The 22,492-nt window shown below is 41.8% G+C and overlaps 1 protein-coding gene across 7 annotated transcripts in view; it reads right to left on the reverse strand.

Annotated features, from left to right (window-relative positions):
* Positions 1-939: 939 nt before the first annotated feature.
* LOC146762612 (programmed cell death 1 ligand 1-like) overlaps positions 940-22,492 on the reverse strand; it is a 30,368-nt gene continuing 8,815 nt past the window's right edge. For 3 of the 7 annotated variants that reach the window (XM_085530126.1, XM_085530137.1, XM_085530148.1), the window contains exons 2-6: positions 11,379-11,453; positions 10,922-10,971; positions 6,430-6,765; positions 5,217-5,252; positions 940-2,564 (exon numbers count right to left, since the gene is read on the reverse strand). In XM_085530126.1, the coding sequence (XP_085386252.1) occupies positions 2,386-2,564; positions 5,217-5,252; positions 6,430-6,765; positions 10,922-10,971; positions 11,379-11,386 (609 nt within the window). In that variant the 5' untranslated portion in view covers positions 11,387-11,453 and the 3' untranslated portion in view covers positions 940-2,385. Of the gene's footprint in view, positions 2,565-5,216; positions 5,253-6,429; positions 6,766-9,112; positions 9,252-10,921; positions 10,972-11,378; positions 11,454-14,529; positions 14,650-14,872; positions 15,117-22,492 lie in introns of those variants that run through there. The other 4 variants (XM_085530132.1, XM_085530142.1, XM_085530155.1 and 1 more) reach the window with 4 other exon arrangements.

Consider the following 22,492-nt stretch of genomic DNA (forward strand, 5'->3'; position numbering starts at 1 on the left):
TCAATGAAAAATTTCCCCCTGACATTAAATCTCCCCTTTTTTAGTTTAAAACTGTTCCCCTTGTCCTATCAAAGTTGTGGCTCTGCCTTCTTAATGTATGAATTGTTCTCCTCCTTTGTTTTTGAAGCTATCCCTCTAGTTCATAGTGAAACTCTGGAAAACAGAAGCAGTACATGCTGTAAGATATTTGCTTGTCACATCATTGTGTGGGCGAAGAAGGACAAATCAAGGTTTGGCAGTAATTCAGATGTTCCCTTGCAGTCTCTTGGGAAAGCTGAACGCTGGTAGCGCATTACTATTGACAATGGCATTAACTACAGCTATGGGAAAATACAATAAACAGGGATCTTTAAGCACCCCAAGTGCGAGTGCAAATCTGAGTAATAAAAAGTATGGCTGCATCATCCAGGCTCCTTCCCCCACCATGCGTTCCTCCAGCCATCATCTGCCCCAGTGCTTACTGTGATTTATGCCAGCTTGCAAGGGGCAGGGAGAATCACTTTCAAGGTTGAAGGATGGCTTGAGGAACTTCCTCATAAGCGTCAGCCAGCCCAGTGCCAGCACTTGAGCATATAGCTGGGCTGTCTGCCCCCACAGCAGTGAGGCACTGTTCTAGCCCTGCATGTCTATGTTTATGTAAGTAAGTATTTGTCCAATAAACTTCTTTGCACCTGTATGGTCACACAGTGTGATTGGTGGGTCTCGTATTGCCTCAGCACCTTTAGGACAGTAGATAGCTGCTTAAAGGGGCTGCTGGATTTCAGAAGTCACACAGCCCTAGAGATGGGAGCAAGGAACTCAGAATTCTGGGACCTATGGGCTCTCACAGATCCCACCTTTCTGATAGAACGGGAAGATTAGCAAACCGTAGGTGCAACTGGAATACAAATAAAGAATTTCAGTATGACACCAAGCCATTGCTTTTAGCAGCTGGGGTGGTTTTTTTAGCACTTTTGTTTTTATTTTTAATAAGTTTTCGTTTTGAAAAATACACAGAATCTGAGGCAAACCTCTGGAGGGGAGGACACCAAAGGGAAGATCACAGTATGTACAATTCTCACATTCAGATCTTTTCCTGAAGTGGGACCAGAGGTGACAGACGAAGCTGCTCTGTACTCAGGACAGCTGAAATGCCAACTGAGCTTTCCTGCAGCTGTGAGCAGGATTTTGTCTCGCTTCCCCACCGTAGATAACCCTTTGCTAAAGAAGGTTGAAGCTAACAGTCTCCTTTACCTCAATGGATACCATTTAAAGCCCTATTTCATTCTGTTTCTTTTCTAGCAAAAACAATCCTATCTTTCCTTTGGAAAGAGGTTGAGCCGTTCCAAATCCAGATGACTCAGTGTGCATTCTTCTCAGTCACTTTCCTCTGTCTGCCACGATGACTGCATTGCTCTCTCTGCAGGACAGGGTGAGTGGTTCACCAGATTCATCTCAGTTCTTCAGTAGAGCTGTTGCTGCAGTTCTGGCCTGAAACAAAGCTTAGCCATTTCCTGATAATATTCCTATACAGGACCCTTTCAACCTTATTTTACTCAAGATATCTTATACTACCTGGATTGAACATTTTAATAACTCATTTCATTTGCACAGGTAACTGTTAGAATCATTTTGACCGGATTCTAAATCTTCTTCCAAAAGGTACCATTTTTAAGGTAGGAACATTGTCACAGTAGGAATTTCTTTTTGCACAGTTCCGGGTTACAAATAGAGCTTTTATACAATGACCACATTTCTGCGCTTCATGGCAAAAAGAAATTGCTGAATTCGGCCTTCTAGAGCCTTTGGTTTATCAGGAAGTGATTTGTTATACTGCATCACTTCCTTCTTCTGCACTAATAGCCTCTGAACTTTCACCATCGTCTCTGTCAGCTTCACCCATCTGATGAAGAAACTGTCCATTTCGTTTGGAAAAAAAATACTTCTGATGACAGACTGTGACGCTTGGCAATGAAACAGAAACTCAAGTTCCACAGGCTCAAGTTTCACAAGATTTCCATCCTTATGTTTCACAATGTGAGCCTCTTCCTACTTCCACTTTTTAACTGACAGAGAGCAGTTGTCTCTTCTCCTGCTTTCAGTTCTCCTGAAGGACAGCGGGTGAGTTCTTAGGTGAAAGATCTCACAAGGGTCTGTTAATGTGTGACCTTGTAGCTTCACAAGCCTTTTATCGTATCATTAAATCAGTCACACCATTCAGAATAAAAACTTTGTACTAGCAACACTAACTCTGGGCTCCAGGAACAAATGAAAAGCAAGCTATGAGTTCAGCTGCATTTCGTTTTCTGGAACACTGAAATAGAAGACAGGGGCACCTAGTGCTGGGTCGATGTTCAGATGATGGTGTTTACTTCATGTGGCTCTGGAGAAATTGTCATGCTGACCTTACAGAGCTGGTCTCCCTGGCAAGGCTCTGTTATTGAGAACAGCTTCCAAGGAGAAGAAGGTCAGTTTCCCCAGGTACAGGTGCCAAACCCCTACTGCCAGCAGGAGATGAAAAGAGAGGGGAAGCACATCCAGATGTGGTGCATCACCAGCACTTCTCACGGAAATCTGTGCATGTCCTGGAAAGTTAAAAAAGAGAAGGTCTGCATGTAATCAGTGACTTGACAAGGAATACTATTGGAATTTGTGTGATATATTTTATATAAATGCCCTCCTGGAACACTATCGAGAAATAAAATCATGAGGATTTTGGCTTGTTCTCCAAGATCATCCAGTTCAACCATCTGCCTACCACTGTTATTTCCCCACTGCTCACGTCCCTCATTACAACGGCTCTGGAACACCTCCAGGGACGGTGACTGCACCACCTCCCTGGGCAGCCTGTGCCACTGCATCACTGCTCTTCTGAGAAGAAATCTTTCCTAGCATCCAACCTGAACCTCCTCTGGCACAACTTGAGGCCATATGTGTGAGTGTTTGTATCATCTAGAAAAGCCTGCTTCAAGATACTGTGACAAATAATGTTTTGTCTTTCCTAAAAGTGCTACAGACACTCAGCATCAATCAATATAACTTTCATTTCTGGAAATACTTGTTTAGAATCCTAACTGAACAGCAACAAAAAGGTTATTAAATAAATTATAATTCTTCAAAGTGAGAGCTGGAGATACGCATTTTGATTGAGAGTCCATGCATCAAGGCAGTCAATAATAAAAAGCCCAGGCCATGGGTGCGCAGACAGCAGTAGCACTGTCACACAATGGGTGCATAAGCAATGATGTGGTTTGGCATATGATTCAGAGCAGCCCTGCCACAGCTGGTACCTGCAGCCCATGCTCAAGGTAGTCCACAAGCAAAGACAATGGATTTTGAACCCCTGACTAAAGTAGTACATATCACAGCTCTTAGCTTGGATGTGATTTTCTTCCCTCCATTCTCTAGGAATATGGCGTATATAAAACAAGTTGATGTCTGGAGCTGTCAGTAACGCCTCAATGTAGATATAAGGTTATAGCAAGTCTCATGGGTCTTGTGACCTCTGCCAGGCTTTTTCACTCTCATTTATTTCTGAAACAAACTTTAAATAAGTTTTTTATTGAGCCAAGAAGGACTCTCCCAAGGAATGGTGGCAGTGAAGTGATAGTAAAATCAGGCTCCTTAAAATAATTAGGGAAAAAAAAAAACAACCCAGCAAACAGATGAAGGGAAATGAAGCAGTGGTGAAACAGATCGACAATATTTCTGCTTTATTAAAAAAAATAATAATAAAAAACTCTGCTCATCTGGCTATAATGACTGCACAATGTGAAGGCTATTTCCGCATGCAGACTCACTGCTCTCAGCAGCTCATTTAACATTACTAAGTCCCTTCCAAAATACAACTGATACAAAACAGAACATTTCCCCCATTTCTTAAGAAATAGCTGATGATAATAGTAATAATAATACTAAAGTGAAAACTGTGCCTGATAGTTTTCTCTAAAAAATCGTTGCCTAAAGGAAATATTTTCTCTTTTTCAAAATGCTACATTTCAAAAGTTAGGCCTTTATCCTTTCTGCAAACCCCTACAGCCTATCAATATAGAAGTCTTCAGGTGGTTAAGGTGTGTGATTTGCTTTGCCCTGTAGCAAAGCTGAAACACTCTCCCTTCTCCCAGTCTTTTTTTTTTTTTACCCGCAACTGAAAATACCTTTTCATGGTAATGATTGTTTCTGTTGAGGAAAACTTGTCAGTTTTCAGCCAAACAAAAAAAAAAAAAACCACCACACCACAATTATCTCATTTAAATGCAGCCATTTTTACATCCCCACTATTTACCTTTTGTTTCCAGAAAGTTCCCTTGCTGCAACATTAAACAATTTGACCCTTGGTGATACCATATTTCCTGGGGAAGGTGACAGCCAGAGATATTCAAGCTCCTGTTCTAGTTGCCTTTACAATGTTCTTCTGTAGTGCTGTGCCAATGAAGGTGTATGATGCCGTGTTAAATGTAACTTCATACTCTTTAAAGACCTCTAAGCACACAAGATGAGTTATCTTAGGTCTAAAATCTCTGCCCAGAGAGGTTGTGGATGCCCCATCCCTTGGAGGCATTCAGAGCCAGGCTGGATGTGGCTCTGGGCAGCCTGGTCTGGTGGTTGGTGACCCTGCATATGGCAGGGGGGCTGAAATTGGATATCATTGTGATCCTTTTCAACCCAGGCCATTCTATGATTCTATGATAAAAAGAACACTGCCTTTAATTTTTAAAGGTTTTTTTGCTGCCTAGGAAGTATAAACCTGAAGGTATCTACATGCTGGACAACCCTTCTCTATTGAATTTACAGAAATATACAGAGCTTTAGCAGGGTCTGTGGTGACAGGACAAGGGAAAATGGTTTCAAACCAAACAGGGGAATATATATAAGGAAGGTCAGGTTGAACAGAGTTCTGAGCAACCTGATGTAGTTGTAGGTGTCACTGTTGATTGCAGGGCAGTTGGGTTAAGTAGCCTTTAAGGGTACCTTCCAACTCAGTGTTATGACTTTATGGACTTGAGATCACTGGCACTTCACTATGCTCCTTCTGTGGTCTCTGTCTGTTAGCGGTGAAGATGTTTTTCCCTGTTCAAACAACTGTGCCTCAGTTTGTATTTTGCTAGATGTGTGTTGGACTTTCTCTATTCAGCACAGCTTATCTATCTCAAATTCAAATCAAAATAATTTAATTCAATTAGTTTGATTAAAGCTAATTGCTTATGCACCCAGAAGGTAAAGGATTATTGCCTTACCAGGATACTGATGTTTCTCCTCAGTTCTAGGTAAATCTGGGAAAACAACGCACAATAGACAAAGTTATTTGTTTTAGCTTAGGAAACAGGTACAATAATCAACATAAGGGTTAGTATTTCTTCTGAGAAGGAACATTTGTCAAAACAAAAGCTTAAATTTGGTCACAAAATTAAATCAGAGGAAAAGATGCTTTATAGCTCCCAGAAATGAGCTGAAGAAAATAGTTTGGTTCTTCATTTTCAAATAAAATAAAATAAAATAAAATAAAATAAAATAAAATAAAATAAAATAAAGTAGATTATTAATTTTGAAAGCGGCAGCACATTTAAGTTTGCTGAACATAGGCATTTCACTTTACATTTCTAAAATGTTTGTCTCTTGAGAATTACGTGCTTGCAAACAAGGATATTCAAGGGCTCATATTGCTCTAAACAAACTCTTTATTTTAAGCTGGATGAAATGTGTGGTTGACCACAATGAAAATTTCCAGCTGATCTCTGAACCTTAACAAACAAGGATTTGTTTTAATTTTTATCCCTTTTCTTAATTTGCTTTTTTAGTCAGTCGGCTGGTCAAACCAAATACTTCTCCATTCCACTGGCCACACTTGTAGGCAATGTAAGCATGTTAGCTCAGTTGCTTATGTTGCTTGGCATTGTTTAAGCATGTGTTATGATTTGTTGCTTTCCTAGGAAAGAGAAATAATATTCTCATGGTATGAGTCCAGCCTTGCGATCAGATCCAGGCCTTCCACACCAGGGAAAAGGTAATTAGCAACCGTCTTGTCATCTGGAACCTGGACTTTGGATTGCCAGCGATCTGTTTCACAGATGCAAGAACAAATAATGAAATAAACTTTGCATTCCTCTGGGGACAAAATGGATCCTGGACAGTGCCTTCAGCAACCAAATGCTTTAAAAGTCTGGGAGGGATCATTAATGATTAAAGAATCTAGGGAAGGGGAGGAGCCAGGCAGTGTGACATTGGGAGTCCTGCTACTTCTGCAGACTTACTGTGCCAGTGCATATCAAAGGTGCTTTATTTAATTCCCTTTACACTTTTTTTTCCCCCAATAAGAGCAAGGAATAGAGAGAAACTGAGTGAAGATTTGCTTTAAAAATTGAGCTCGGCCAGATGAATTGTTGTATGTGGTTTGTCAGCAAGAGCTGCTGCCCGCAGCTCCTTCCCTCTGAACTAAGAAAAAATTCTCACCTGATACACTGAGCTTAATTTTAGATTTCTGTGTTTGATGCCCAGACTGGCTGTAGATGCAACTGTACACAGCTTCGTCCTGTAGCTGGACATTGGAGAGCTTTAAGGAAAAGTTGCCGTGCTTCACCTTGTTTAAAAAGAGGCTGGTTCTGCCATGATATTGCTCATCCTGTAACTTCAGATCATCATGCCCTTCTTGAAAGAAATGCACTACGTCATCCTCTTTCTGCCAGTAGAGCCTTGACTGGGAAATGTCCAGCTCTTCAGGAGAGGTGCTGGTGCAAGGCAGCACAACAGTGTCTCCCACAGATGCGTGGCATGTCATGTCTGGGTGACCTGGAATACAAACAGACAAGATCACAGACCACTGCTAGATACACTGGGATTCCTATAACTTGGCTTCTTTGTGTTGTTACTGCCTCTCTTTCCCCTTTCTGATAGTGTCCTGCTCCCAGCCAGACAGGAGGGAACATGGTCTGTGTCAGGACTGAGAGCTCTGCATGCTCAGCGCTCAGCTGGAGAGAGGTGCAGAGGAGAAGATGCTATTGCAAACAACTTGCATCTAGTCTGTCAATGTGGCTGCTGCCTCAGTCTGGTTAGCTGGTGATTTTTCTCTTGGCTGCTGGGAACAGTAATCTTTGAGTTTAAGTGTAAGACAGTTTAAATCAATCAGCTCAAAAGGGCAGAAAGCGGTGCGGGGAAGTGGAGAAAGGGTGAAGTGATTAAACAGCTTTTGGGTAGGGAGGAAGTCTGGCTGAACAAAAAAGGAGAAGTGTGAAAAGGATGTTGCATTGTGAGTAGGAAAGTTCTGAAAGAGTCTGATCCTCCCCACTTTCCTCACTGCATCTGATCGTGGCTCTGGATTAATAAATAATGTGCAGACTCTGCCTTGGAGGACCTGACGTACTGGAGACAGCCTGACAGAACAAGGCTGTTTTCTGTAAGTCTATGTGCAAGCACCCAAGGCTGCTACTAACACTTGTGTCCTGGCTTCTCCTACACTTTGGCATAGTTATTTTCCCAGCAGCCCTAAGAGATTCCCTCCATAACTAAATGAATTTTGCAAGGACTCAGGGAGATGCAGCCCCATAGGGCTTCTCTCAGCGAGTTCTCCCATAGCATACACATTGTGTCCTGACAATCTTAAAACAAAACATCTTAAAATAAAATCAAGATTTTCAAGGCATGGACAAAAAAGCTATTTACAGCACAGAGTTAAATTAATGCTTTGATCAAACCTATTTCATAAAATGATGTTGTGAATTAAAATATAAATGAATGAATTTGAATGGGAAACTTCCATCCCCAGCAGGGAGCTAAAACAAAAACAGCATGAGTTTGGGATTGTGGCTGGAATATAAGTTACATTTCACTGTGAAACAGCTCAATTTGCTTTCATGGCCAAAATCCTGTGAAGCATAAAGGGTAATTAATCAGACTAAAAACAGAAATAAATGTTCTTTGTGGCACTGGTGCCATTCCTGTGTTCTAGACTGTAAACACACCAGACTGGATCACATATTTGAGCTCAAGACTAAAATGAGTCCTGGTTCCCTCTTCAAGTTGCTGATACCAGCCAAGGCTCTTCTGGTTACATGCTTAGGCCTCTGTTTTTATGTTTATCTGTGTCTGTTTTGAGGCTTGCTTGTTTTTAGAGTACGTACATCGAGGCAGATATAAAAGCAGCAGGAAAACTATCATTCAGATTGCTAAATGGCAAGGATAAGACTCTTCTGTTAAACCTTTTCACTCAACATGTGCTTTCCTTAGGTTTGCAGATTTTTCAGCTGAAAATCCCAGTCCTCTTTCACCCAGCAATTTAAACCTCTAGCTGGTAAAAACTCATATCCCCAAAGCTACTTCTCTTTGTTATTGCAAAGAGATTCCCCTTGTTGTGTGGAAAGCTCAATTGTTTTCTGATTGCACCAATTCATTGATGAGGTTCTTGATTGGGACCCAAATTACAGTAATATAATATCATCACAGAATGGCTCAGGTTGAAGGGACCTTAAAGGTCATCTAGTCCCAACCCCAGCCATGGGCAGGGCTGCCCCCCACCAGCTCAGGCTGCTCAGGGCCCCATCCCACCTGGCCTTGAGCACTTCAGGGGATGGGGCACCACAGCTTCTCTGGGCAGCTGTGCCAGCATCTCACTGCCCTCTAAATGTAAATTTTCCTCCTAACATCCAATCTAAATCTTCCTTTTTTCAGTTTAAATACATCTCCCCTCATCCTATCACTATCTACCTGGGTAAAAAGTTAGTCCTCCAAATAATGGCCATAACGTTTTATTTTTAATAAAGTCCAGCACCCACTACATACTTTCTGCTAGAGCAAACCTTACCCTGTATGCCCCAAGGAGGTTGCCTCAGCCCTGTGATTAGCAGCTTCCCCCAGTGTGTACCCAGCACACCTGTAAGCGCTGAGGAGGGAAGGGGTGAGAAAGAGAGCAGCCCCAGCTCTAGTAGAGCCTCTCCTACCTATCTCCAGACTATGAGCACTTCTAAATTTGATACCAGCTTTGGAAAGTCTTTCCTTCTGTCTCTTTGGCTTCTTTTTGAATGCTGGGAACAGTGGTCAGCATACATAAGCCTAGCATAATTCTTCCTTTCCTGTGTGATGCAGAGTGAACACCTCATAATGCTTCCAGAGAACGTATGAACACATAAAGGCTCCAACCCACCGTGTCCTGCTCTTCCAGCTGGTGTAATCAGGGCAGCAAGAAGCTGTAAAAGGTGGCTGCTGGAATTGCTTGTGGGCAAGAACAGGTGGCTGAAATTTGGCTGATTAACTGATTAACAGAGCCTAGAGGTCTGGGAGATCTTTGGTAGATGGGAAGAGCAGACCAAGATGTAAACTGAACATGAAAGCCAGTCTTGTGAAGGAGGTAGATCTTGGTTAGATGGTGTTAAGCTTCTTGTCAAGGCCCTTGTTACAGCAGAAGATGTGGACGCAGGGAATTCACCAGTCCAGAGGCTGAAGCTCTTCTGAGGTGAGTGTCAGGGCTGCTGGAAGCCTGTTGCTGGGGTATGTGGAGTATGGTGAGCAGTGCTCGGCTGATCTACCTGTGAAGCTTTGTGTGGGGTTTTGGGCAAGATTGCTTTCTGGCACGGAGCTTGTACCTGTAGGTTGAAGGCTCAAACATAATTTGTAGCTTGGACTTGTTTTATGTCTTTGTTCTTTTAAAAAACACTTGTTTTAAATGCTGGCAAAAACAAACAAAAAACCATGACCAAAATGCTGAGATGATCAAAGTGAGTTAGAGTGATAATCTAACCAGTTCCTGTGATTTCTGTAATGAATAACTACTGTTGCTTTCACAACAATGTGGTGAAGAGATGCTCATAAGGGCTGGGCTTTCTTCTTGTTCTCTCCCTCAACTCCTGGAGATGATATGAGGTAGTTGTTCCCTCCTCACACTGATAATACTACTGTGTTTCTGATATTAAATGAAGGAAGCTTCAGAAGTAACTGGTTAAGCAGAGAAATGTTCTGATGTTAGACATGTGGCCATGCGAAAGTTTTTGTGTTTCAGAGTGTCTATGTGTTCAAACTGAAATATTACCCCAGCAAGGTAACATTGCATGGTTTCTTATAGATGTTATCTCACCTGCGTGCTAAAACAATTGGAGGGGGCAGGAGGTTATATGCAATCCCAGTTGCTCATTTGGAAATCTTGAACTTCCTTATTTACAGGGGCAAAAATGAGTCAAAGCTTAAAATACTTGCAGGTGTGTTCATCTTTAGTTGCAACAGGCTTTTCATGAAATATGTGTTTTGCATGTAAGAATAGAGGTCCCTTCCAACCCCTACAATTCTGTGATTCTGTGAATGAGGCATCTTCAGATAAACGGGTAAATCTTGACTCCACATAAAGCTCTTAATATTGCTGAACTTCATCTTCAAAAGAAGAAATTATAGGAAGTTGCCCCTGTAGCTTATGGAAAACTCTTTTATCAGTACATACTTCTTTCATAGGGAAGACTGTGATTTCTAGTCTATGTAATTCCAGAAGCCAAGCTGTGCTAGTACTTGGCAGCAAATATGTAAAGGCCCAGGGAAAGAGAGGGATTCTGTGGTCTGTTTGCTTACCTGGTTTCTCCTGTAAGCTCGTTATATTCCTGAATTTCTAAGTTAATTTAAAAAGGGATCCAAGGTGGTCACGATTGCAAAGAATGAGATTCCAACCCATCCTTAATTTTATGGAAATGGCAGAGTGTTTTAAGGATATGGCCGGGATTATCTTTACAAGTGGAGATTTGTGGGCCGGAAACACCTAAACCTCAAAAACCCTTATATCAGATATGGTTTATCTCAAAGTTATTGCCTGTACTTGTAGGCCTTGGACTGTGATGAAATAAATTCAAAGCAAAACACAGCACACACTTGTTTGTTTTGCTCGAAGATTCTTAGTGAATCATTATCATAAGTGTTTGTGTATTCATGTGTAAATATTTCCACGACTCTTAGGCACGTATTATGGCATATTTACCTCTGGGTAGAGATGCAATCAGCAAGCAAGCAAACATCCAGGCAGTCTCCCTAGTAAAGTGAGAGAAATAGAAATTCTGAGTACTTTGTCAGAATGCTAGAGCAGAGATCACAGATGTGAACTGGGGAGTAAGTTATGACAGAGAAAATAACTTCCTCATATTTGAAGAGAATTTAGATACGCAATCGGATGGTTTATCATTCCTGGCTCGATTTGTCACCTTGTCTTGGTGTGGGGTGTAAGTCCTGCCTGTAGATTTAAGTTTTCTTGTTGGTCATGATGGGGTGACTTTCAGTCACAAGTGCAAGACCCATTCCTACCTCTTGTGGGCAAAGTTAATGGTATATATGTGACCATAATTTGCTCCTGGGATTATTTTCTTTCTGCAATTAAAAGAAACTCCCTCTACCTACAGGATTCAGCTGTTCTGCAACACAAGAAAAAAAATGTAGCTTACCGTTTCATTTTTTAGGTTTGCTGGCCCTTAGGAATCCTTCCACCTCATTGACTTCATCAGATGCTCCTTTTGTCTCTACAAAAGCAAAAGAGTGGAAGGCATTCTATTGATTGTTGCCATAAGCATGTCTCCAGAGGGGAATTAGGTATTTTCTACTGTTTAGTTTTTGGTGGCTCAATCTTTCTTCTTACGCTCTGTGTTATGGTAGCAGGAATTTATTTTCCATGGGTGGGATCGGTGTGAGTCATTACCCATGCTGTTACAGTTCCTGAGCTTTCAGATTGCTGTCTTTCGGCCGCACCTTGAGTACTGTGTCCAGTTTTGGGCCCCTCACTGCATGAAAGACATTGAGGCCCTGGAACGTGTTCAGAGGAGGGCTATGAAGCTGGTGAGGGGTCTGGAGCACAGGCCTTATGAGGAGCGGCTGAGGGAGCTGGGATTGTTCAGCCTGGAGAAGACGAGGCTCAGGGGAGACCTTATTGCTCTCTATAACTTCCTGAAGGGGGGTTGTAGTGATCTGGGGGTTGGCCTCTTCTCTCGTGTAATCAGTGATAGAACTAGAGGGAATGGTTTTAAGCTGCATCAGGGGAGATTCAGGCTGGACATAGGAAGTATTACTTCTCGGAAAGGGTGGTCAGGCATTGGAATGCACTGCCCAGGGTGGAGTCACCGACCATGGGAGTGTTCAAGAAACGCTTGGATGTGGTGCTGAGGAATATGATTTAGCCTGGAAGTATTGGTAATGGTTGGACTAGATGATTTTCTAGGTCTTTTCCAACCTTGATAATTCTGTGATTCTGTAATTCTTGCTCTGTAGCCAGTGGAGATCAGAGAAGGTGATGAAACCTAGAGGGTGTTGTATTGATGAAGTGGTGTAAGCACTGTATCTCAGACACTACCAAACAGAATCCCACTAGCATATATACTAGCAAAATGCAGTTTTAAATAATAAGCTGTAGGAGAAATGTTGGTTAAGAGAGCTTCTTTGAGGAGGCTGTTAAATCAGATACTTTCTCAGAGAGGTTAAAAATAAATAAATGGAGTAAGGATAAAACAATTGGGTTTTTTTTTGGGCTTCCTCTCCCTATCCTCTCAGCACCTCGTAGCTTAGGGAATACAACTGTGTGAGCAGTGGCTTCTCCCCATTGTGCTTCAGAGATGATGCTAGCGGTAAAAGTAGTGGTTTAGCCAAGGTAGTCATCTTTTCAGAGTCAGCTCTGTGTGGGAAAGGAGAAAGTGCTGCCTATTATTTTTGGTGAAATGGTGCTGCTTGGGGTGAGGCCGCAAGTGTGAGGAACCCACTAGTCCCACAAGGGCTGAATCTCATGTGTTTGTTCTCTAAATCTAGCAACAGAGCTGAATTTCTGTGCTTTTCCCTTGTGACCAAGCCCTGCTTAATTTAATAGCCCCTTCCTGATGCTTAGTGCAAGTCTTTGGTTTCTTGCAGAGAGCAGGAAGTGAATGCCAGTTGGGATTCCTATCCTGCTCCTAGATCCTCCTCCTTGCTGCTATGGTGCTGTGGCTGGACTGTGGAAGGTTGGATTTGAGCTATAACATTGCGATGGATGTCTTCTGTGTTGGAAAGCTCAATCATCTCCCAGGCTGGTCACTTATAAGCCATGTGTAGTGCAAGAGATAAACTCAGCATGTGTGACCAGTGTTTGAGAGCTGGTGGAAGGCTGTTCTGTGGTGGCTTGAGATGAGCAAGCAGGGGATATGGTTTGTTTGATGTAACTGATGTAGGGGAGGATTTTGTTCAGAAGTGAAACTATCATGAAATACTTGCCTGTTTGAGTTTTCTCATGGATCTTAACCAGAGTTGTCTGTGCGTTTCTGATGAACTTCCACTGTGGCTGCCTTCACCTCCTTTCTAATGATTATTATTTCAAACAAGGAAATGAACTTATGCAAAGCAAGCTTATTCTATATTTTCCTTCCTTTAGATGATACTGATACGCTGACTCTATTCTCCCTCTCAGCTTTGCATGAATGTTCTACTCTGCAGAAAATTGCTCTGCAAAAGTATCAGCTATCTTATCCTGTGCCCTGGCCTGGAGGACAGGATGAATCTAGAGGGACCAGGGCACTGCACCTTTATGCTGCTAGGTAGCAGCAGGTCTCTTGCAGGGCTGAAAGAGGGCACCATGCTGGCTGGTGCTCTGAGGTGTGCAGGGGTGTTCCTTGTGATATGTCCTTGTTCAAAAAAGGACTCAAAATTCACTATGTGAGACCAGTTTATGGGGGCTGAGAAAGGTGCAATAGCAGCAAACAGGAGTGACTCTGAGGCCAGATATCCAAGAAGTGTTTTTGTTTTGTTTTTTTTCCCCCCAAAATCAGTTATTTTCTGCCAGTTTTGCTTCTGGCACAAGAGCCAATTGAAGGTGGTTGTTCCTGCCAAGGCAGCTTGCTTGAATCTCTGGCTTTGTACAGTTTACTCCCATGGAGTCCCTGTGGGGTTTCTGATTCTGACAAATATCTGTACAAAAGTCAAGGCTAGGGGAGAAGTCCTGAAATCAGACCCGAAATACCAAATTGCATCTGAATTGCATGAGAACGTTGATATTTCTTGCCACCCACATGATTTTACTAGTTCCCCATTGAAGTTTAAACTTGTGAGTAAAGAATTAACAAGGAAGGTATTGTTTGATTTAAATAATAAGACACAAAACTACAGGACAGTTCTAGCTGAACTACCTGGCCCTTAATTTATCTTAACAGGATGAGATTCTGCTGAAGTAAAGTTTCTTTATAAATTAAGCTGACACCGCTTGCAATGTCAGTGTCTATGCAGAACCTCCACCATGGTTGTTCTTGGTACTGTAAAGGAGATCTGTTTCAGTTTGTGCAGTGCAGCCCAGATGTTTCAGTCAGCACACAGAAAAGCATTCAAAGCAATTACTTTGTCCAGTCTTTCACATCTTTATTCTATTTTAACCTTTTTTTTTTTTTTTTTTTTTTTAAGTGCTGGCTTAAATGAAATGGAAGCCAGGGATACTAATGTGTTTCAAACTTAAAAATCAATCCACTGTTCATTTTTCTGATGAAGTAATTACTTAGGCCTTGCTTTGAGATGCTAGAACTTTTTGATGGAGAATCATTTCCAGAAGAATTACAGCACTAAGTATCACTTCTTTTTAACAGACTAACTTACTTGAAGTAGTCAAGGCATGCAGAGTGATTAAAGCATATGATTCAATTGCAAAATTTGGACTTCTTGGCAGAATCTTTGTCATGATGCAGACGTCAGATGGGTGTGAAGCCACTTACTGAACATGTTCATTCAGCCTGCAACATAATGAAATCAACCACGAAGGAAAATAACCCAATGTTCCAGGCACATGCAGAGTAGGGGGCTTTGTCATGGAGAAAACTGATGAAGTTCTTTCTTCCCATGGAATGAGGGTGGCGCTGTTAATTTTGAAGGCTTTTACCCTCTGCAGCACTGAAATGCTTCCTGTAAAATGAGTTAGGAGGATAGTTGGAGGTGTCCCTACCTGCATAGCGGGGCTGGAAGTAGGTGGTCTTTAAGGTCCCTTCCAATGCAAACTATGATTCTATGAAGTGGTCAGTCTATTAGGCAGCTCTTTCATTTGGCTCGCCTTTCATTTGGCTCGCTAGCCTCCAGTGCTGGCTGATTGATGCGTAATGGGAATGGAATGAATGGTAGCACAGACTGGAGAAGTCACCTGCAGTTCAAACAGGGCTGTCCCAATGCATTCGGCAGACGCATGAAGACCGCTGTCAAAAAGGAAACCACCTGTTATGCACCTGGGAAAACTTTGCAACTTAGTCCCTGATTGCTTCTTCAAGTGTGTATCCTATGTGCCTTTTCTTTGCCTTATATGAACAAATTTGTGCTAACCAGCTCTTGTTAGTGAGAGGAGGGGTGGGGGAAGAACTTTCTCCCCAGTTCAGTGAAATCCTGACAGCATGTTCAGCAGAGAAATGTCACCTTTACTATTCCTTCTTCACACTATGTCAAACTTCTGTCATGTCTTTAGGTGTCCTCTGCTCATGTAACTTCACGGTCCTTTTACCTTTGCTAGTAGAAGGCTGATGAGTTTGCAAGTGGAAATCACTTCCAGCCTACCTGGAAAAAATTTTTATGGTGCAACAATCTGTATCAAAACTAGGTAATTAACTCCAATCCAAAAGAAAGCTGTGATCAAAGTGAGGTGTCACTTGGACAGCTGTCCCATTGTTAGTTTAAGAATTTTAATGACATCAAGTGAGGGGCAAGGCTGTCATACACCCAGAAACGACCATGGCTTTTTCCTTTAAGGGTTTAGCTGTTGAAGTAAGTTAACCTTATTTAGAAGTAGTGTTCTGGGGATTTGTGAGCAATGACAATTAGTATTTACGTACATGAACTGTTGGGTAATTTACTCACTCTGATCAAGATGGAAGGGGGGTGGAGGGGGGGAAGCTGGGGAGTGCCCTTTGCTACCTGGGGGAGTGTCCTGATCCTCAAGGTACTAAGTGTGTTACATTGACAGCCAAGTTCTGAGTGAGGCATCTGTTTAGAGATGGTTAGGAGTTCTGGAGGCTGGTCTGGTTTTCAAGGATGTTTGATTTAGTCATTTATAGCTGCTTGGAACTCCCTTACCTTGTCCTTGTCTCGCTATGTACACTGTTTGTACTTGTTCTCTTCCTTCCCACACTTTGGTCACACCACCTATGTTGTGGAGGCCACGTGTGGGTAGAGTGCTGGATTTGGGCTTGCTCATGTTTTCCTATGCTGCTGGAATTTCCTGCTGCCTATATGAAGCATATCAAGTTCTGGGGGCTGAATCTTTGTTATTGACTGCATTATCTGCTCTGCCAAGTCATTTCTTCTTGAGGTTAAAGAATAAAGGAGTGGTGTGTGATCTGTTCCCAGAGGAAAGCTGTACCCAAAGCAGAATCCTACAGCAGAAAACTGCATCCATGCCCTTGATTTTGTATAAGCAGTGCTGGTAAGAAGAAATTTATCTATATGCATGGAAATAAAGCATGCATGGGAAACAGGAATTAAGGTTTATATCTAATCATAGTATGTGGGATTCAAACTCTCATGCACCTTCCCAAAGACTTGGAGGAAAATAGCTGAACTCTGGATGTGTCTGGCCAAAAAGGGAACATATCCAAGTTAGCACTTTGCCTGAATGTTCCAGTTTCTAGACTTATTTCTTGATTTCAGAATAACCTAATAACTCTCAGACTGAAGTTGTTCTTGGCTTTGCAAAATGGGAACAGTTTGGTTGGCCCAGTGGGACTGATGCTAAATGTGGCAGATTTCATTTCAAGTTTCAGAAGGAAGGAAGCACGCTCTCAGTATGCGAGTCAGTAGATCTCAACACTGATCATATATTGCTCCTATCTTGTGGTTATTGGGCAGTTTCACTTTATGTTGGTTCTGAGTTAATTCTCAGGCAACAAAGATCCATATGATCCATGTTTCCAGCCCTCACTTGAGAGGAATTTCAAGGTTTCCCTAAGCTGAAGGGCTAATGCAGAGACTGGAAGGACCAGTACAAGGACCTGGAGGGTGTCTGGAGATCTTTGAGGTATTTTAGGCTGCTGCCTGTGGAGTCTGTCAGACAGATGAGTCAACTTATCAGTAATGTTTAATAGCGTGAATGTATTCGATTCTCTTGAAGCACATTTTGTCCTTTAAGTATCTTAACTTTTGTGCTAGATTTAGCAATGAAGTTTGCAAGACAATGCAGCTGCCCTACAGAATGTCAGGGCAGGGCCTGTCTTTTGTTTTGTTTCTGAGGGTAAAGGTTTGCTTTAGGGATCCACTTCTATGCTCTTAATCCTGAAGAAATCTTCACAGCCCCACCTATTCCCACCTTGCACATCCGAAGTTATGTTGGGTTTTTGAGTGGTGTGGATTCAAATCTCTTTGGGTGGAAGCTCAGAAAGCGTTGCCGAAACAGCACTTGGAGTGTCCTGATCTTTGCCTGCCTTGTGCTCACTGGGTGAGGCTTATTCCCTGTGACTGGTGGTGTGTGGTGGTCTTGTGCCCTTTTATGAAACTTATTAAGGAGAACCAAGAAGTCGTTGTTCCTTTTTGTGAAGGAGCTGCCAGAGAGACACCACAAGTTCCTCTTTCTCCCAATTCTGTTGTGCTCTTCTGAGAGTTTCCGCTGCTCTTTGATGGTTCCAACAAAATGTTTCTCTTTTGATGAATACATTCTTCTTGAGAAGGATAAAGAACTGCTCTTCCAAGAGATTGCAGTTCCGTGAGACAGGCTGATGTATGTGCTTCGATGTTTTGTTCTAGGAAACCTAAGCTTTAAAGAACTGGATCACAAGTGATGATGCAGGAAGAAGGGAAAGGATTCAGTGTTGTGTATTTTTTTTCTTCACTTTTTTCTGTCTCCAAGATAGTTACTGTGTGAATAAATGGTTCCAGTGCTCTCTGCCTGACAGCTTGTTTTACTGTTGTATAAACTTAGAAGATAGAGGTATTCTGAAGTAAAATAACGTGGAATAAGGGCATTCATTTTTGATTCTTCACTTGATTTTATTATTATTCTCTTCTGACATCTGCTCAGACTGATGGTGGAATCAGTGTCATTGTCTGATTATAGAGCACTCTGTTCAATGGCAAACAGCTCAGCTGATGCTGAGGCACATCTGTGTGAGGAGTCCTGAAGGCATGAAGCTCACTTAAGTCATTAAAACTATTTGTTGGACTCGCGTGGACCGACAATAACAGTACTACACTGGATGAAGTTTTTTAGGAAAATGAGACTTGGTTTTGAAGAGAGATGATCTGATCTGCGTTATTTCTACCACTTAGGAGAAAAGAGCTCAACTTCTATGAAGATGATTCTTACTAAGTGCCTAGTTATTGCCACTATCTTTTTTTTAATTATATCTTACAGTTTAGTCAACTTTCTTAGTGCCTGAGAGTGTGTATGAGTTCTCTGCTTATGACCAGCAAAAATGTAGGGGAAACATCTGTAGGCTGTGTAGTGGGTGTGAAAGAAAAGGGAAATGAAGTTTTCTCACTGCCTTTCCTCATATTTAAGTTTTTTTCCTTTAGGCTGTATGTCAAACGGTATGAATTCCAATTCGTAGCTTCTCATTAGATGGATGTAATCAAGGAGAAGTGAGATGGACTCTAATACGGGATGGTTCTTGCACGTTATGGGTGTGGCAGCCAGGTATTTCTCCTTGCTCTTTGATGTCACTCCTGTGTGGCCTTTTCCTCCCACTGTTGGTATAATTTATTTTACAGGAGCGAGCTGACGCAGGTATGTGGTCTGACCTCAGATTTGTCCTACCAGGCTGTGGTTTCACCACCTGCTTACAGCTGATAAGCCTCTTAAGAAGATCTGTGTTTATGAGCATTATCTTTATTCTTCATCTCACCTGTGTGATGTCTTGACAGAGTGCAACTGAAGCGCCACAGATCTTAAAGGGATATAGCAAGAACTGAATTACTGGACCTGAATTAAGAACCAAACTGAGCTTTTCATACTGTAGGGCACCTAAGCAGGAAGTTACAATTTTGTACAAGTTTGAGGTGATAGCCATGTCTTGTTCAGAATATTATCTATTAACAAGGGTTTTTATTCCTCTTCAGTCAGCAGTTCTTTCTCACACTAAGGTGGGATTATAAAAAACCCCCTTAGGAAATGTCATCTGTCTGAAGAAGAGGAAAAATCCCTCTCTTTTGAACTTTAAGATTTGTAGAGTGAATAAAGCCCGGTCTCAAGAGGTAGGGAGAAAGGGAAATTCTGAGGGACTTTCTTAGGAAGCAGAAGGGAAACTATTTCAGGCTTGGGAGTCTGCTTTGAGAGGATGGTTTGCTCAATAAACTGTCCTTATTTTTGTTTGATGTCTTGGGTAGGAGGAAGTGCAACACAGTATCTCCAGAGAATTTCCATTCTCCAAAGCTGCCCTGCTTTTGGCGCTGAGACAGCTTTGGAAAATCCTGCCCTTTAGATCTGTTGCTAGCAACTGGCTCATGGGGTTGTAGAGGCTGCCCATTGCTTTTCTTGGCATCAGTCCTCTGTATTTAATTCATGTATCATAGAAACAACCTTTCTTCAAGACGTGCTGATGTTATTAGTGATATGAATACACAATTTCACATAGGTATACCAGTTAGTCAGACCTGTTCCTTAAGTACATGTTTCCCTCCCAAACTGTGACGCTGCAGTCTATTGAACTATTGAGTCTATTCCCAATAGGTGAGATCAGGAGGGAAGCCATAAAGCAGGTGAAGTGTAGTAGATATTTACAGCAAAGCTGCAAGCTTTAGAGGAAAAAGAGACCAATTGGTAGCTATTGTGTTTGCTATGTTGGGCATGTAGATGCTGAGAATAGTGAGTCTGAAAATGAAAGCTCACAATACCAGGATAAGGGGAGAAAAAGAAACTGAGGTTAACCTAGGTTGGCATAGCATGTTATGGCTCTTCCCAAGAGCATAGCACTGGTTTGACTGAACTGACCAGGCTCAGTGCTGGGCACCTCTCGGAGGCTTTGAATGCCCAGAGAATGAACTCTGTGGTAATAGCTCTTCCAAATGAGAAGAACCACTGAATGACATCCTGGGTTATTTTCAAGCTATAAAATGCAACTCACTGAACGTGTTTAGAAGCAACTGTTGATTGTAAAGTTTTTATAGTGCCAGAACAAATCTGGAGGTATTAACTCACTGATGTCTGTCACTAATCCCAGAGGAGTTAGTGTCTGCCTGAGCTGCTGCCTTGTCTGCTAAGGAAACTGAAGTTTTGTGGGTTTCATTTGATGATTCTTCAGCTTATTTATTTATTTTTAATTGCTTGTGAGAACTCTTCTGGGGAGAGAGAAGTTGTTTACAGAACAAATTCCCTCAGAGTAATTCACATCATGTACGCCTTTATCCCACCAAAGGGTATTCCTACAGGCTCTAGAGGCAATTTTTCTTGCCCCAAAAGAAAATTAAGTGCAGTGAATGTGAATTACTAACAAAGGGAAAACCTTTTTACCTTTTGCAGGTGTCACTCCTGATCTTCTTCATAGTTACCCAATAAAATGTGCAGAGTACTTGTAAAGTGTAAACTTCATTCTAGTAAAATCATGAAGACCTAGTGGTTCAAGGGCTCTTGAACTGGTGACAAAAATAAAGCTGGTGGTTGCCAGATACTGCAGGTGTAGAAAATAAAGCAGTTGCCTACCCAGTGCCTGGGTAGTATTTACAAGGGTGAAGTCTACAGCCTTCTACACTTTCTTTGGTATGGAAGCTGAATGTTTCTCTTTCAATATCTCTCAGTTACAAATGTAAGAATTCTGATATCTGATTAAATTCAGTCCATCATCCTTAAAGATCATCTAATCTAGATTAGATGATCTTTAAGGGTCTCTTCCAACTCAAGTCTATACAACATAAGCATCTTTTTCCCATTCGTATAGTGGAATCATAAACACTTCCTGCAGGCCCTCTACTCTGGATTGTTTCTCAGCTTTCTTAAAACCTTAAGATTTAGATGTTAATGGTTAGTTCAGATCCAGTTCAACTGAATAATTTTACAACTGTCTTTCAAGTACTGTGAACGTGATCAGAAAGTGCCTCTTTCCTGTCCCCAAGTACCTGTGTCTGCTATCAGTAATATTTCTCTTTTTCCTAACTCTGGTCACAATGATGTTGTGGGTTGCTGGGATTCTTTTCAAAGAAGCAAGTCTGGGGTTTGAAAGGAAAGAAAAGAGCTCCTTTCTCTCAAAGCACTGTGAAAGACTGCTTAGGTTTATTTCCTGTAGAAGATTCTATCCAGATCTATGACATAGGAAAGAAGTGGCATCCTCCTCCTTGCCTTTTTCTAATAACGGAACCTTCTTCTTCCCATGACTGTGTGGAAGTACCATTAATTTTCACGTATTGCCTGGCCTCTTCTATATATAGACATGGAAAATCTACTCCAAGTTTGTGTGTCTTGATGTGTGGAGGGCTTTGTTTTCCTTTTTCTGTGGTCATTTAGTGTCTTGACATTCCTGCTGGGGACTGTGTTGTATTTCAGCAGTGTTTCTTGTGAATTATTTTTAGGTGAGGACTGTTACCTGCCTGGAGTGCCACTTTTCCAGAATTGGGAGAGATAACCCACTTATTGGATAGAAATTATATTTTTAAAAGTAAAGAAAACAGTTCCAAACCATGAAAACAAACAACTCTTCCCCCTCTCCACCCTTCCACAGTGGTTCCTTTGCAGTAGAAGAGCCTCTTCATTTAGAGAAAGGGAAGGAATGGGGAAAGACTGAAACTACGATTACGCTACTGTGTCTTCTTTTGCAATGCCTTTCTATGACTTCATTTTCACATTACAGATCCACCCTGACAACCATTCGTGCACTGATCTTCATAGGGCACAATTGGTCATCTTGAGTTTTTGGTTGTTGTTGTTGTTTTTTTTTTCTCATTTAATTGTCTACTCCATGAGTCATCTGGTTGTTGTGTACCAATCAATATTAGATTAGTTTTTTATGCATTCCTCTCTGCTACAGCAAAGGAGGTGAGATAGCATAGTTTTTTGGGGGGACCCAAATTCTCTGCCAGATCCATTTTTTTATTTTATTTTATTTTTTCTGGTGTGCCTTGGGGCATTAGTGATGCCTCAGATGAGCTTGGAGTTGTTAAAAGCCAGCAGGAACCACCCCAAGAGACTATGAGGCTCTGTAGAAGCAGTTGCTCAACAGTTGAACCTCATAGTTTCTCTTCTCCCTGGTATCATGGAGTTGACTGAACAGACACAGGTGATGGTGTAATTTAGCAACGTGATGTGTTGCTGGGGAGATACAGCAGGACAAAGAACTCAAGAAGCACCCAAGGTGTCTCTGATGATCTGGGCATGTCTGAAATGGCAACCAAGTGGTAGAAAAGATCTGAAGTGATAGGAAGTGATTCTGAAACACAGACTTATTTACATTTTCTGCTCTTCATGCTAATGATCCTAAAGGTTAGCAAACGCTGTTTCCTGTCTTGGGTGGCATTTACCATGGTTCTTGCTCTGGCTTTGCTATTGATTAGAACACGTAAGCAGTAAAAGTTGACTTCGTTTTGTGGTGGAGCACAAGCACAATGTAAACCTGGCTGATATCTGAGATATGTGCTATCACTCTATAACATTTCCTATTGCTGAGCT

Source organism: Coturnix japonica, chromosome 1 (genome assembly GCF_054131305.1).
Source record: "Coturnix japonica strain WE chromosome 1, WE-NBRP24, whole genome shotgun sequence".
Taxonomy (NCBI): Eukaryota; Metazoa; Chordata; class Aves; order Galliformes; family Phasianidae; genus Coturnix; species Coturnix japonica.